The 17,016-nt window shown below is 44.3% G+C and overlaps 1 protein-coding gene across 6 annotated transcripts in view; it reads right to left on the bottom strand.

The window, feature by feature from the left end:
* The window catches only part of fubp3 (far upstream element (FUSE) binding protein 3), a 40,677-nt gene that overhangs the window by 11,760 nt on the left and 11,901 nt on the right, over window positions 1-17,016 (bottom strand). For 3 of the 6 annotated variants that reach the window (XM_069183220.1, XM_069183224.1, XM_069183222.1), the window contains exons 3-12: window positions 10,911-10,944; window positions 9,846-9,895; window positions 9,146-9,217; window positions 8,979-9,036; window positions 6,903-7,065; window positions 5,082-5,180; window positions 4,297-4,401; window positions 4,092-4,215; window positions 3,691-3,791; window positions 748-889 (exon numbers count right to left, since the gene is read on the bottom strand). In XM_069183220.1, coding sequence (XP_069039321.1) covers window positions 748-889; window positions 3,691-3,791; window positions 4,092-4,215; window positions 4,297-4,401; window positions 5,082-5,180; window positions 6,903-7,065; window positions 8,979-9,036; window positions 9,146-9,217; window positions 9,846-9,895; window positions 10,911-10,944 — 948 coding nt within the window. The remainder of the gene's footprint in view (window positions 1-747; window positions 890-3,690; window positions 3,792-4,091; window positions 4,216-4,296; window positions 4,402-5,081; window positions 5,181-6,902; window positions 7,066-8,978; window positions 9,037-9,145; window positions 9,218-9,845; window positions 9,896-10,910; window positions 10,945-17,016) is intronic. The other 3 variants (XM_069183221.1, XM_069183223.1, XM_069183225.1) reach the window with 1 other exon arrangement.

Here is a 17,016-nt window from a genome sequence, read left to right as displayed (position 1 = left end):
ATAAACTTTTTAAGCACAGCAGCAGGGATTAAAACACATACAGCCACTTAATTCTCTGAACTGAATCGGCCTAAGAGAAAAGTAACCGAGTAGATACAATGAACACAAAAAAAAAATCACGATACATTTAAAAACAAAAAGAATGCATAAATCACTGCCGTTTTCTCCAAACACATTCAAAATCATCCTCTTAGCACAGATACAGATGGAATTTCTAACTTGTTGAAAAGTTGACAGTGTGAGGGGGAAAGAGAGTTTGCTGGGTGTTTTTGAGGACTTTTTTAAGGACATCCACTCTCCGAATACCCAGAGCAAGAACAGAGCTTATGGATCAGAAGTCGTTTTTCTTTAGTCTCCTAGTCTTTCAGGGTTTCATTACATGCAGGAGTTGTTGAAGGACAGAAGATGTTTTTACTTGTTTCACAAGTTGAACTTCCTCTCATTCTGTAACACGCACACAATTACATAAGTGTACGAGTACAGTACACACACACTACAGATCGTTTCTTCTACACTAAACGTCAGTGTGCAAACCTAAAGAAAACCGTACTTCAGTGGTGAAGTGCCAACCTGTAAAACAACAAGCTTATACTAATGTTATCTGGTTTGTGAAGAGTAATTTGGTTTTCAGCTACAACAACAAGAACGGGGGGAAAAAAAACCCACACAAATCACTTTCAAAACTCCTGCCAACCCCAGCAGTGCCGATTCTCAGGCAGGTCTCCCGGGGTCCCGAAGCGCCCTCACCTTTCCCGATGACCAGCCCACACTTGTCTGCGGGTATCGTGTACGTCACTTCCTGTAGACCCCCTGGCGCCCCAAGGTTCCAATCGCCACGACCCCGGCCTCTTCCTCTGGGACCCCCCGGACCCCCAAATCCATCCCGCTCCTTCAAAAGCAAAAAACAAAAAAATTGCTGGGTCTGTGTACTCGTTTCACAGACTGTTTCTTTTTCTTAAATCAAGAATTTCGCAGTGAACTCTAAACATTCCCTAGACAGATTTTAAAAGAGAAGCCCTGGAATCTGGACATGAAGTTACAGTGGGTGGGTGGTCACCAGTCCAATTCGTTCAGATTTATTCTGACTCGTATGGTTGACATGCGCTGCCATACGAACAGATCAGAAGACCGAAGAGAGGACGCCGGTTGCCGTTTGAACTGCTGGTACACCGGTGTAAGGAGGTCACTCCCACTGAACCACAGCGTCGAAGGAGACATTCCCATTAACTTATCTACCACACACCGGGCTCACTTAGAACTTGTGCTGGGTTCTGTACTGAGGAAAAAAACGATTCTGTCACTTGGGCACATGCAGTGTCCTGGAACTCACATGTTCCTTCATTACAAAGCCTGACATACCACATTATTTTACACCTCAGTGTCCTAGGCTTTTCAAGGATACATTTTAAAAATGCCATGTGGTTTTTCCATTAAAAAAAAATTCAAGTTCCCAGTCAGAATCTTTGCAAGGGGCGCTTTGGTAGGTCTCTAACTTAGTGCACAGCAATAGACACTGACCTGACCGACTGCAGAGCTAAGCAATTTGTTGAATTTCATGAGGAAAAAAAAATACTACAGTTTACTGAGTAAGAAAGCTAAGAGTTGTGTGAATTAGGTTAAAACAGAACGTTTTTTTCATAAACTATAAAATTCTGAACAAAACATTCTGAAACAGGGAACACTCTGAAGCTATTGTAAAGACATCATGTTAATGCATATATAATTGATATTTACTGCTACAGTCAAGCTTGTGTTACAGGAAACCAATACTTCACTCATGCAGAAAAAAACATGTCCACAGCACTCCCTGATATTTATAAGATAACAGTGACAGCAGGCATGGCAGACGTTCATGTAACATTGATTAGCTGTTATTAAATTAACACAAATGTTTGTCTATAAAACTTAGGAAGTACAAGTTTATTCTGCAACTCAGTTGGTTATTTGCAAAGAGAAAGTGATATCTGCAAGCAAAATGTGACATGCTTCACTGTACAAACATTTTCAAAGCTGTAGGAATCTTGCTGTATCCCAAAGGCTTCATTCACATTCTACTGCAAATTGTTTGGACGTCCCTGGGCTTTGTAAATACGGTGTTATGCAATTATTGTTTAATTCTACATTTCAGAGTAAAAACTAGACTTCATGGGCTTGGTTCCACCTGGTGGAAGGCCAACTTTTCAAACTAGAGATGCAGAGCTGCAAACCTACAATTTCAAAACAGGACAAGAGGCTATATTTCTAAAGAACTGCAGATAAAAAAAAAAATCTACTTTTTGCAGATAAATTAGGGTTAAAGAAATAGCCAGGACTAATATTAGAAGATGAAAATTTTAGATTGGGGTTTGCTGGCTGGTAATATTTGCTCTTTAATATTATAGCCCCGACCAAAACTTTAAATATTAAATATTTTTAATTTGGTGCACAAGCAGGGAACCATAGTAAAAAAATATTTTATCCCAAAGAGTAATTTTATTAGAAATTAAAGTAAGTAGAAAATGTACTGTTATACTAAAATCAAGGTTATAATGCACTTTTTTCTGTTTTATGTTACATAAACAGCTGATGGAGAATAATTTAGTTGTTTTACTTTGTCATAGCTGTTATAATCTACCACATCCCACTTTTTAAATTCCAAAACACCTTGCCTCGCACAGGAAATCAGAAAAGAGATGAATATTTGGTAGAGTTTTCATACTGCGAGTTGTTCAGCGTTATGACTATTTCACATTTGGATGCCTTTTATATATATATTAATACAGAAGGCTTCCACGTAACGCACAAATTCTGAATTCAACACGAGCTCACAACAGAACAGTATTAAAGTTTTAAGCTGTTCTTAAAATCTGTGAAAAAATGGGAAAACGCTTAGCAAGCGATCCACAGAATAAGCTGGCATTCTGAAATGTGAGGAGACTGCACACAAGTGCTTTAGTCACTGAGATGTGCTCAGATATGATACAGTATTTCAATGAGCCAAGACTCTATGCAGTTCAGTTCTCATGTAGTCATACACTTCCCACATGGGGTTTCCCTTATAATTTTTCTGTGGGCCCAAAATGAGAAAACTTTGGCTGAGGGAGGGGGATATATCTTTGTTCTTGTACTGTCTTAAGTACAAAGGGAACATTTTAAATTGTTCACAAAACAATGACACTTGAACTCCCGAACCTCTTCTGTTCAGTCACAAATTTTAATTCCGCAAGGTGCCTACAGACTAAAAGAAAACGTACCAGTGAAATGCCCTTTTTTTTTAACAGGGGGAACGCCAAATTTTAAAACTAAGATGGAGTTATAAAGACCTCTGATCATATTTCCAGTCCCACCTCTTGTTCTGCTCTATCTGATGGTGGTCCCAGATGTGTTGGTCACCACTTTGTCCAGCGGAGGCATTAGCAGACTGTGACTGGATTTCCTAAGCAGGCGTGTAAAACTCCAGTCAAAACTCAGTACTGACTAGGGACAAACTCTGTGTTGCACTGAATGGGTTTCTGTGGTGTGCTTATTCCAGTCAGCTTTCTGTGCTTTAAAACATCGCAAGGCTGTAATTATTAAATCTGCAGCTACACAGGAAGGCACATATCGCCAGTTTTGAACTTCTGAAGGATCACTGGAATGAAGGCATTATGAGACAACACGCACCGAACTAAAGAAGTTGAATGAAAAGACACTGCCGTTATGTTTTTTTACCTGTGCGGTGTGGACCAGCTCGTTTATAAGATGGACAGCATGCTGACATCTCTCTGGCTGCCCCATCACCTGGGCGATTCTGTCTGGACTTATTCCATCATCTGTGCACAGAAGATCAGAGCGCTTAGTAAGGGCTTAGGTCCTTGAAGAACAATATATCTTTAATGATATTTCGTGCAAGGCATTCTACAGCAGCCCCCGATGCTGTTGTTTAACGGTACCTCACACGGTTTTACCCCATCACTCATGCATTTACAATGAGACCACAGAGGCCGATTATAAACCCTCACCCAACGTTGGCTACTGAGGTGCTCCTCTCTTCCACTTCAATACAGTCACATCAAAAGCAAGAGATATAAAGTCGCGAGCTTTATACCAGTATTAAAGAAAAGATCTAAAACCTGGCTTAAACTGGATCCGCACTCCTGCGTCATTCTGAATCTTCTTGATCATCTCCCCGTTTCTGCCGATAACGATGCCCACTGCAAACCGGGGAACCGCCACCTGTGGTTTTGGAACAGAACACTGGGTTAGAGTGGGATAGTTGTACTCATCTCCACACACCGGAGGGAGGGGGGGGATGGGGGGAGGAGATGGTTCTCTTACGTCCAAACTGCTGCCGCCCAGCCTAGACCCGAAGTCACTCCTGCCACTCCTGAAGTCGCCCTGGTCCTTGTCCCGGATGATCTCTGCCACCAGCTCCCTGGCTTGCTGCAGAGGACGCACAGGCATCAGCTTTTTTCGTCTTCAAATGTACCCTTCAGAGCTCAGCCCTCCAGACTGTTTCTGTTGCCGGCCCCTTGTCAGACTTCCGGCGAATTGAATTCAATTAGCAAAGCTACCGCATAAATGTTTCATGCGCTCAGCGGCCCACATGCAGAAGAGACAACGCACACAACACACAGGGCGTCTCGAGCCTCACAAAGCCTTCAGATTTGCCTCTTTCGTCATTTAATGTGCAACACAGATGGTGAAGAACAACAGAAACGTGGCAGAGATCATTATGGTGAAACCAACCAGAGTAATTACCGAGCTTATGAAGCCAGGGATAGGACTGGACAACTTTGAGCAGCAGACTATGTGCAAGCTTTCACAATGCTCAGGCCGCAAATTCTACAGTGGACGTCTGGCGTATTACATTGGAATAGCGGCAGACAACGGCATGGTACTTGTGTTCCATTTCATGAAAGTCCGTTTTCCAGCTATTAATTTCTTCAGCGGCCTTCGTGTTCACAGTAATTAAGCGGCACTGAAGCAAATAAGCTACTGTATTTCAAAGTCCTGCAATGGGAGTGCCAGGATTCCTCCTCAATGAGGAGAGCGCGCGCTCAGCCGCGTCGCCAGCGACAGAGGAAGTCTTCGCCAGCGGTTTAAGACTCCTGCAAACTCACCTGCACTTTGTACGGATCTCCAGTGATTCGCAGAGGCTTGTCGGCGCCTGTTGGCATGGGCCCATCTTGGATCATGATCATTTTCACACCCGTTCTTTCCTGGCAACACAAAGAAACGTTTTTTTTCCCCCTGCCCAGAGACAGCACTTTAAACAAAACAGAGGACAAAAAATAGCTGCCTTATCCCAAGGACCGTCAAGGTCACAGATAAACAGTCCAATGGAGGAATACTGGGATACAAGCTATAGTTTGTCCATGAATTTAAACACACCTACAGTATTTGGGTGGATGATTATATTTAAAAAGGAACATCGCTTTCAACAGCAAGCAACAGAAAGGTGCTGAATGCGTCTGGTTTTAAATCTATGCACTCACTAAAGGAATCAAAATTACAACCAGTAGATTTCAACCCAAACACCGAGAAGTGCAACGCACATAAATAAAAAATCAGTTCAGGTGGTAGCTGAGTCAGCATGCGCAGACTGCAAAGGAACAAGTAATAGGTTTATTCAAGGCTGAAAAGAGAAGAAAGAAAACAACGTTTCGGCTGTGGAGCCTTCTTCAAAATAAGAGGAGGCCACCCAGCCTGTGACGTTCAATTGGAAGCAAGTAGTTAATGTATACAGGGATTTTGTCCAGCCTTTTTTTAAGAAACCAGGGTTTTCCCCTTCTTCCATATTGCATTATGAGTAATGGTGTCTCTCGCCGACTGGAAAGGCGCAGGTGTCCATGAGGTCTCAGGAGTCCCGCTGAGCGCACCCTGGCGCAGCAAACCTGCCACAACTCCCACAGTGCTCAGCTGGCTGCCTCACCACTTGTCACATTTATGAACTGAATATTTGAGGGGGGCAGTCGACTGGATAATGAGTCACGGACAAAAAGTCCTTAAAAGTTTGAGAGCACATCTCCTGCTCACTGCTCCCACGGCCCGTTCCCTCCGCCCTGCGTGTCCACACAACATCGCAGCGCCTCCCGCCGTTATTCTGAATGAATAAACGAAGATGTCGCTCCACGACGGCATGTGTGCTTCAGAACTGGGACTGAAGACCTGATTTCCTGTTGTGTAGCAAGTCCTTTTAAGAACGTGCACGTGACAATTGGATGTTTTTCCCCCCCAATTATAGAAATTCTCACAAGGATGGAAAGTTTATTCAGTGCTGACACATGCTTGAATTGTTTTAGCCCGTAATCATTCTGTGACTGTTGCCGAGTAGATGCAGGTTACATTAGCTAACAGTTTTTCAATCTAGAAATATTTCATTTTGCGATTCTCGTGTCATCAAGTGGATCCTTTGACCATCCCCTGCTAATTCCCATCACTCCATTTTCTAAAAGCTTTATCTAAAAAAGGGGGAGCTGGAGCCTATCCCAGCAAGCAGCAGGCAGTAGGCAGGATACACCCTGACGGGACACTGGTGCACTGCAGGGCAAACAGACAAACAGGCACTCACACCAGGGCCAATTTAGAAGGCAATTAACCTGTGTGTCTCTGGACCATGGGAGGAAACCAGAACACCCAGAGGAAACCCACAGGAACCCAGGGAGAACATACAAACTCCACACAGACAGCACCCAGGGCCCCCACACTGCCAGGCAGCAATGCTCACCACTGCACCCCTGCCATGCCAGCCCCCAGCTAAAACCTTCAATTCGAAAGAGAGCCTAAAACAAAAACACGCTCTAATCTTTACCATCGACAGCGGCACAGAGGAAGCCGGTGAAAATTATTCCGATTTGGGAGGAACGGCAGCACGAGACGAGAAGGGGTTCTGGAAAGGCCAGCAAACCGATTCTCTCGCGAGACGCAAGAGGAGCACCCACCTGCAGCTGTTTGATCGTGTCCCCCCCTTTCCCAATGACCAGCCCCACTTTACTGGCTGGGATAAGGATCTCCTGAATGGCGCTGTTGCCATCCGGCTCGCTGTGGAACCCGGGGCCGTTCCGACAGCGGTCCACTATCTGTCCCAGCAGCCTCTTTGCCTGCCTGACAAGGGAAGGAGGGGAAAAAAAAAAAGATCAGCCACTTCACATGACAACGGTCAACAAAGTACAGAAATGCCACAAGATGGATGGACAGTGCCTTAACCAACACATGTTCTAGTTAGGTGCGTGACTTTGGCTTCCTGAAATACAGTTGCTTCCATTTACCCAGCAGGCTTCGTCCTGCCACATTCCTGGGGAAGAACGCAGAAGGATCTTGTTTCAAAGACCTACAAGCTCCCCTTTGCAAAGCATGCTGGGATCCCTCCTCCCGCTGCTCTGTCCCAGTGTGCACACAGGGTAACATGCACAGCACTTTTTCTGCCAGAAACGGTAATGGGGATCTTAATTCAAGGCACCAATGTGAGGGATCTGACCACATTTTCATGCGAAGCTCCCTTTCAGTTGTGAATTTTGCTCAAGATCAGACATACCAAAGCTACTGGAGGAGACTCGTAGCACAGCCACCAAAAGCTGTTCGCTAACAAACCCTAAAACACAAGGCGACAGTAGGAGTGCTTCAGAATGGACAGCGAAACACAAACCAGAGGGTACAAGTGGAAACTACGTGGAAGTGCATGAAAACCAAAGGCATGATGATTTACCCAAAGGGGTGTGGGAGTATGGAACAAGCTATCTCGTTTGTAACCTTTCATAGCTTGCGGTGCCAGGCAAGACCAGCCGAGACTGCCTGGGTAGGAGCAAGAGGCACAAGACCTGTGACTTCGGGGCCAGAACTGCAGGAGTCCTTCAGGTTATAAAGCTCGGAGAAAATGCCTTTTCAGAGGGAAGCCCTTGGAGCGAAACCGCGGGACGGCACAGGACACGAAGCCCTCACGAACCGGAGCCGACAGAAGCTCCCGCGCCATCCCTACTGGTGGAACTGGACCAGAGGCAGCGCCCAGCGGACACCAGCCTCGGCGCTGCCAGCTCGTCTGCACAGGGCTCCGGTGACGTGTCAGCAGGTAGACGGAGCAGCTCACAGTCGTCGCCTGGCAACAAGGAGCTGACCAACAGAGACCCGCCCAGCGGGCGGGCAGGCGGGCATGGCGGAGCGCCAGCGCAGGGGCTGCTCCACAGCCGCGACAGCCTGCCAACGCCGGGCCGGCCGCCCGCCCACGGGGAGTCGGGATCGCCCAGCGGGAAAAGGCCCGGAGCACGTCAGCAGGACGGACTAGCAGGGCAACGAGTTCAGGAGTCTGAGGGCGGCCCAGTCCACGAGGTAACTCTCCAATCAGAGCCCGGAGCTCGGGGCGCAGTGTTTAACCAGCTCCAGCTGGTCCAGGAGTGGCAGCACCAGAATAACCGAACAGAGCTGGTCGGCAAAGCCCGGTACCGACCCGCATGGAGTTTCAAACAGCATCTTTCGAGGCAAAAGGTAGAAAACTGACCTTGCCAACATGCCACAAAACTACCTACCGCGCGCAAAAGCAACACCAATAACCGCGCATTTCTGTTTCTGCAGGGCCAACCTATCTACATGAGTAGGGAAGCAAAAATAGCAAACAGGTCTCCTGTGAGCAAAGGTCCCAGCATGCAACGCTCAGGGTAGGTTGCAGATACGTGCCTTCAGCATTCTGGGTAATGTAGTAACACTAAGCTTGTTAAAAGGATGCCACCTGTATTTCGAAAGGAACGCGTTTTGGGGAAAATTAAACAGGTAAATGTACAACGAGAATGAATTACAGGGTACATTTCAAACAAAGATCAACATTTTTTTTTCCTTATGTAATTTGCAAAAAAAAAGTAACAGAAGTTAAAACTTTGGATTTCGGCCACTATTATTTCAACAACGTATGCTATAAGTCTTGAATATTCTTTCAAAGACTGCGCATATTATCTTATATTTTTGCATGTAACAATAGAGTTTTGCATTGTCATGCATCCCTCAACTTTTCAAATATACAAAGCTCTTACTCTATACTCTCTGGGGTCCCAGTCAGCGTACAGGGCCTCTCCATCATACCGCCACTATCTGAAGAGAACAAGAAACCATTATTTTTTAAAACAAGGGAACAGGTCATACGTCTTCATTAAGCATTCAATCCCAGCATGCAAGTCACAGGGTCTCCAAGTGGCCTTACCTGCAGCGATCTGAATCTTACAGCCAGATTCTAGCTGAATTCTTGTGATCTGTTCACCTCCCCTGCCAATAACTGCAAAAAAAAAGGAGACACAAAGGCGTGCTTGTTTAAAATACCGCCCGAGTCAACAACCAAAGCGAAAATCTCGTATAAACATTTGACATGTTGCTCAGGAGCATCCAGTTAAAACATTTTTGCAACATTTCTTAGCTGGTGGTGAGTTTTGTTAATGTAAACATATCGACAAGAGACAAAAACACACAAAAAAAAATAAAGCTCAGAATATAAAAGAGCAGAAGAAACAGTGGGGAAGAGCTCGGTGTCTCGCCGACTTATTGGATAAACGCTACAGTAATTGATCCGAAGTGGATTTCGCACTTCAGGTGGGCAAAAGTTTAATCAGCAGCCGCCTGGCATCCTCCTTCCTTTCCTTGAACCGCATATACTTATGCAAGAATAACGCTTTGCATTGTTATGATGGCTGGAGGCTCTGTTCCAGATCCCCTGCTCCAAAGGACTGCACGTTTAGGCCCCTGTAGTAAAGTAGTTCAATGGGGACAAAAACCAGGAAGAGCTGGCTTTCACCTCACCTCCCCCATCAGTCGCGACCTCCTTCACTTTGCAGAGACTGATCACGACGCTCAATCCCTTCCTATCCCCCCAAAAAAACCTTCAAATCCACAAAAAAACGTGTACTTACTGAATCCAACCATTTTATCAGGCACTTTGAAGTCTTCTGTCATAATAGCCCTGCAAGGAAATGTAAGAAACCACAATGAATCTCAAACGTTAGAAGTGAAACTCCATTAGTTCATTTCTGCCACGTACCTCCCTGAACAGCCTGTGACACTACCTTCTGCGCTTACCTGAAGCTTAAGTAGCAGGAGGCTTTTAGAAACAGAATTTGAAACAACGCAGGGAGTTAAGTGTTCCAAAGATATACTTTCACAACGGTAGAAGACTCTGTACACCTGCTGCTCCTCAGTTAAGTTTTTCTCAATTTTACCAACAAACACAGGCAGATGTAAACCTCACAGGTCAGTTACTATTCCATATTTTGGGTTAAGATGAAAATGAAACCTGCCTGATAAACTTGTGTAGCTTCTTATCTACTACAAAAGTCTGGTGCACTCGCACACGAAACATTAAAAAAAAACTGCATTTGAAGATGAGAGTTTTTAAATGGAACTTCAACCATAAGGGATTCAGTCACACATCTGAACCCCAAATCTTCAGTGCACACCCACCCACCTGGGAAATTGCAATCTTGCAAAACCCGTGCTGTCACTTGGGTGACAAAATTGGAAACTGTCCGTTCTTGTGGTGTGCACATACAGATCACTATTAGCAAATCTGAAAATGACTCAAGGCGACCGAAACAAAAATCTCTATCAGGTAGGCTGATGCAGGCCGGAATCAGCCACCTGATGCAAAAAATATAAAAACCCACAAAGGCACAGGGATCAAGAGAAACCATGTGCAACTCCTCCTTCTACCTTAACAAAAATAAATGGAAATTCTGTCCCTGTTAGAGACGCGGAAGAGAGAAAATTCTACAACCACCTGTTGCAGTGGAAAATGATGCAAAACAATTATCCTCCAAGAATCCATTTTCCCTACTAGGCTCCATAGTTAGCAGACAGCTTCCAGCCTCTGTCCAGCTGGTAACCCCGCCTGCGAGTAGGGCTTGCGAGGGGCCCTGCAGAAAACGACCGGATCAATACCTACTTACACCCTATCAATACAGTGAATAGGCCAGGCTCACCTTTGATGTACCATTGCTCCGAGCTGGTTACCTACTGTGAGGGGGGGGGGGAGAGAGAGAGAGAAGCCACAGTATTAGCACATATTAATCTAACTTTTCATCTTTTAAAGCTTAATACAAAACAAATTCAAACACTATGGGCAAATTGAATGTGTAATGACCCAGGACAGATAGTAAGAAAATGGATGAGATGGTTCTGTCAATATTTTCTATAACGGCCGCACAGCTGGAATGTGTGCATGGTCTGTGAAAGCAGCCTGCTCGCCAGGAGGGGGTTCAGCACGAGTCTCGGCAAGGGCAAGCTCCTGAGCAGATCGGGCCGCTGATGGCATTACATGCACTGTGCTTCAGCGGAACAAAGTGTCTCAGGCAGCAGAATGAAAGGCCATTTTCTGTGATTGCAATGGGGAGGGGGCGAACAAAGTGGGGAAAAAGGTTTGTGAAGTGAAACGTGTGCCTCTGTTTAATACAAGGGAAACAGAGGGCTTCAGAAAGGCTCATCTGCAAAGTCAGAGGGCAGTTTAATAACTGTGCATACACTCTCAGACTCAAACTTTTTTTTTTGCAAGTTAGCAGAATCGGAACCTCTGCTGATCAGAGCGAATCTTCCCCAGGCTCTGAGGCTGCCAGTACTGAGCTCGGATGTTACAAGTCACTAGTGATCCACCCTGGTTCACACAATTGTTCCCCCAATGTACTGAAATTTTGCAGTTAGGACTTCTCGGCATTTGGAAAATCACATTTACATAAACCACACAAACCACTTCCTATGGTCTCAGACATTCCTAACATGCTACCATGTGGATGTACAATACCCAATTAAATATCGCAAATGCAAGACTGCTTAAACCCAGCCTCTCAGAGAGTCCCTCAAACAGTTTTGTTGTGAGCAATATATCAAATGCTTAATCACAGGCTGATCCATCTTAGAGTGATCCTGAATGTTGAATAACACCATCACCTTTAAATTCTACACAAATAAAACTAGCAGGTGGGATTGAATGATGTTTGTTGATGAAACAATTTTGCTTTTGGAGGTTTACCCCTGAAGCAAATCACTGTACACAACTGTAGCCCAGCAAGCAAGTGAAATCTCACCGAATTACACAGGCAGTCGCTCGGTCATAAATTCATGACACTGGTATTAACTTCCAGGAGTCAGAAGACGTGAGTAATGTACCGTGTTCTTACTTGTCACTTCAAGTTGTCTTCCGAGTTAAAACCTCTAGCATTCAGAACAGTTAGTTGCAGTTAATTAGATAAAATCCTTTGTGCTGCTCCTTCACCAGTTCCCCACATCTGGCCTTTGAAGCTCACTCCTTGCAACCTACAGACATCTCTATTTACGAACAACCGATTTACAACTTTTTGCCACAGGGAAGCCTGCAAACTTCTGCCCAATATTCCCAAAATGAACATTTGTGGAACAAATAATCCAATTCTTTTGCTGATGAGCGCCCTCCTGCTGCAGGTGGAGAAACATCTCAGTGCAATCAGCCACTATGTTCTCATGACCAACATAAAGCCAAACTTGACAACTGTGATGTTTCTAGGATTCAGGAACCAATCAGAGGAATTAACATATAAGCTTAGGGAGAATTACCTTTTGATTCACAAATTTGTGCCTTTACAAACACTTCGCATGGGAGGAATTACGTTTGTAAATTGAAGGAGAAGGATGCAAGCATTATTAAAATGCTACTAATCAACTCTGGCACCAAGTATTGGAAATATATTTTTTCTTCCACTACTCCTTCACTCTCCTCAAAAGACGGGGGTGACACTTTGCTGCTGCTCCTAGGTCTGTCTGCAGCACTTCCATCTGAAAAAGTGTCAATTTGACTTTGGGGGTGGGGGGAAATTTTCTCCTTTGTTAATGTAATTTCGATTTGCAAGAGTTCTGCATTCTTATTACAATTTGTCACAATCCACAGTAAGGGCTGCAACACATGAATTAAAAATCTGGTTGCGATTTTTCCCCAGGTACTGTGGTTTTTGTGTTGCAGGTGTGCATATAATTTACCCTGACTGGACGCACAACATTGATATTGCAGGAGAATGTTGGTTCTTTTATTACCTTCATGCAAACTAACCGAGGAATGACTATTCACCAACTCTCTGCACATTCTTTAGTTGATCCAGACTCTCTCATTTTAATATAAAAAAATTGTAACTGCACCAAGAGGAACAAAACAGAAGACCAATTCCTTTTGAAAGGCCAGTTTCTTCAGTTTATGCCGATTTAATTTGGATTTTGAAAAACAACTGAGCATTTCACACCCCCTACAAAATCGGTATCAAAAAAGATCTAAAAAACACAAATGAAGGTTACTCAAACATACACGTACCCACCCTGCACTGCTTAAGGGATGGTAGCTCATCCATAACAAATCTACAGCTCTCAAAACTCCCCGTCTGCAAATCCTTCACTCAAGCTCTTCATACACACACAGCTGCAAAAGCAGGCGACTGCCAGAGAGGACAACAGCAGCCACTCGGGAGGCTGGAAGACGTCCCATTTCTCACGGGGCTCCTGGACTACAGAGAAAGGAGTAGCTGCAGTATCTCCCACCCTGCCTGTATCTGGACACAAGGATCTCACCCCCAGGGGAGCACTGCTGGACTGCAGGGTGGAAGTCAAAGCACTAATGGACTTGAGCTGGGGGGGGGAGTTGGAGTTCAACCTAAACGCGGCAAGTTGGCCGTCTTCACCGAGCGGCTCAGCAATCCAGAAAGTCCTTCCCCACCGTGTGAAAGCGGCAGGTCTTGAACAGATCTGTAGCTTAAAAAAAAAAAGGAGCATTTTCATGTGTACGGGACTGATCAAACCCTAAGCCGATTGACAGATGCAATTGTGCTGCATGATGGAGACGCACCGTTTTAAAGAGCTGCAGGACGGAATGTGGGAAGCTGGAGCAGATGAAGACAGGTTTCAGTCTCGGGCCGTCAACTTCTGGCTTACTGTCAGCAGCGCAGCCTTTATACTAAAATATTTATCTGAAGAGCGCTCAGGGGGATTACACAGATATTTTTACAAGTTATTTTCCAAACTTACAGACAATACGGCTTCCGGGGCACCCCAATGCAGTTGGCCTCCACGCAGTGATCCCAAATTCACTTTTTCCCACAGAAATACAGTAGAAGCCATATAAGATTCTTTAAACGATGGTGCCCGCTGAGCAGAAAATTCTTGATTTTTTTTTGTAATCGGACCAAATGGGAACTAGGGTGTCACTTCATTTCTTCTGAAGGCAGGCACACCTCAAAGTCACTGCTCAAGTATGAACAGGGCAAAAAAAAAAACAACTCATCTATAGATGTTGTAACAGCATTTGCATTCCTGCAGTGTCTGACTTCCAATGAAATCTTTAATTCCCAAACAAAGAATGCATCCATTACTAGTCAGTAGTTTGAATACTAAAGGTCACATAGATTGAAAACAATGCATTTCTACATACTGAAACACTTTCACACAGCACCGTAGAGAAGGAAAGCATTTGGAAATATCAGCATAGGTGGTTTCTCAGTCTGCAAAGGCTCTGAAGATTCAATTAATAAAATGCATAATTGTTTTAGGCTAAAGGGACCATGTTAAACATGTCATTTTCTATGAAAAAGATCTACACCAGTGAGCAGTATTTTGCAGGCAATGAATTCAGAGCGTTTCATCATTAAAGAAATCGTTTTGCCTTGACAAGGTTGTTGTTCTGTATATCACAGATACGCATGTTATTGTGTTCGGAGTAGCCTGGGTAGTACAAAGCTCTAAAAGGCTGGACTTCCCACATCAAAAAAAAAAAAAAAAAGCCGTGGCCTGCCCAACACTCAAATGACAACTCGGTACTTCTAGGATTTATTTCTAATTTCATACACAATTTAAGTCGAGTACACCCGTTGATTGGTAAGCAAAACTAGCTACAACGTTGATTTAAACGTCTATTGCATAATGCGGCCGTACGGTATTAAAAATTAAGGCTCAAGTGTTGAACATCCTGAGACTTGCGATGTGCTACAGCAACCCAGGACACAGCTGCCTTAAGAAACCCTACAGCCTCTCTGCTGTGAGCCCCATCACCCTCTTACTTCACTGCACAGGCTGCCGATATGAGGGGCACTAGTGTTGCAGATTTAAAACGGTCACTTCCGATCTTCCAGCTTTGGTATAAACCTTAAGATGCCCGTTTACAGACTCGAGAGTTTCAAAACTCTCGATTCTTCCGAAGCAGGGCAAAGAGCTTTTGAGGAACCTGAGGGCTGCCTTCCACTTGCACTGATTCCAGATTATTTTACCGGCGTCTTGCAGAACAACTCGTTTTTGATGCAATCTTCAGTACTTGATACTAAAGGTTTCACATCGTGATAACCAGTACCTAATCCTTGCTTCAGATGAAGAAAAGGACAGACATTTGCCACAGTCCCACCTTTTAAGAGACTGGTGGGCATTCAACGAGAATTCTTGACTGATGGTCAAACACTAGCCTGCACTGTCACCGATCACCTATTTTCACTATCTGCACTGTACTGAGCCGACTGACTTTAACTATCATTGGACAGCTAATTCCCACAATTTATTGGTGTACATGAATTTCTCTAGCGCATCTTATGAAAAAGATTAACAAATGAACTTCAGATCTAGATAAGTGTCTCCCAATACATTAATAATTATACGAATTATCCCAGGGGAGTTGCAAGCATTCATCCCTGTATGTACATAATGAAGATTTAGGCACATTTTTTCTAAGCTTTTCCTTTTTTTTAATTGAAGGGAGTTTAGTTAGCCATATAGTTAGTCTTGGGGATAAGACAAGATCTGAAAGTGTACTGCAATGTCAAAAGACAAATGTATTTCAAAGTGTAAACTGTTCATAAACCTGTCTGATGGAAATAAAAACCAGTTTTAATTCTGCTAACTCAATCACATATGCATTTCCACATCAGAAAAAGAGGTGTGGTAATGGTACCACTCATTTTATATCACACTTTTGTTACAGCTGGGTGCAAGTTCACAGATCCTACAACTCCTGGGAATATCTCGGGGGTATCCATGGCAACCCAGACTCCCTGTGTATGCAAGATGGACACTCAGACATTTAAAACAGCAGAACAAACCGGAGAAAATATTACTCATCCATGAAAACTGACTGCCATATGAACAAATACCAGAGAATCGGAGAACAGTAAATTTCTTCCAACAATAACATTTATTTTTATCATGATGGGTCTTTGTTCTGCGCCTCCGATGTTTCTGCTGCGTTGAGTTAATGCGAACAGTTATGTTCTGCGTACAGAACAAAACTCAACTGTCCAGATTCATGCGCTGGAGATGCAGAGATCCTGCAGTTTTTATTTTTAAGTCGCCCATTTTCTTTTAAAACCAGCAGTGATAAACTGCACGGCTCAAGAACACAGCCAACACTACGATGGGCCTGAATAAAAAACAATTGCAATATTTGTGTGTGAAAGCGGACAGGTTGCAGTGATCTCAGATCTCCAGTGTTAATTTAGGTGCTGGGGAGATGCTTGCTGTTTCCATCTGCTGCCTTTCGGGAAAACACTTGGCTTTAAGAAGTTCAAAGTTCATCGGTGCAACGAACTAGCTTCCATTGTACAAGACGAGCTCATTCGCTTCAAACATGTCCTTGAGCCTAAATCAGAGCTCCCAGTGTGATCATCAGGCCATTAAAGGACATGCAGGGCAAACTCCTTCAGGCAGTCCTCCAACAGATCCTTGGGGCTCTTCCTACCCCCTGGGTCACCAAAATGTCCATGGGACCAACTTAGGAAAGTTTTAGGGCTAGAAATGAGCTCAGCAGGCTTGTTTAGCATGTTCTCAAACAAACATGAGGTTGCAAAAACACAAGGCAACCGATCTCTACCTCTAGCCCAGGCAGTAGAGCAGCTGAGGGCCGAGCTTGAGAAGCCACCTTTAAAAGGCGCTATATAAAATAAAGTTCATTTTTATTATTAAACTTCAGAAAGGAGGATTTTTAAACATCAGGGCAGTGAACGTTTGCCACAGGGCTATGGTGCAGCAGTCTTGGTTTTTGGTTCTCTTATGGCTGTAAGTTAGTAGGTTTAAACAACTGTCAAGAACCCCACTGCCCAC

The sequence above is a fragment of the Lepisosteus oculatus genome, chromosome 24 (assembly GCF_040954835.1).
Source record: "Lepisosteus oculatus isolate fLepOcu1 chromosome 24, fLepOcu1.hap2, whole genome shotgun sequence".
Taxonomy (NCBI): domain Eukaryota; kingdom Metazoa; phylum Chordata; class Actinopteri; order Semionotiformes; family Lepisosteidae; genus Lepisosteus; species Lepisosteus oculatus.
The sequence above is the reverse complement of the archived record's forward strand: the minus strand, read 5'-3'. Positions and strand labels throughout refer to the sequence as shown.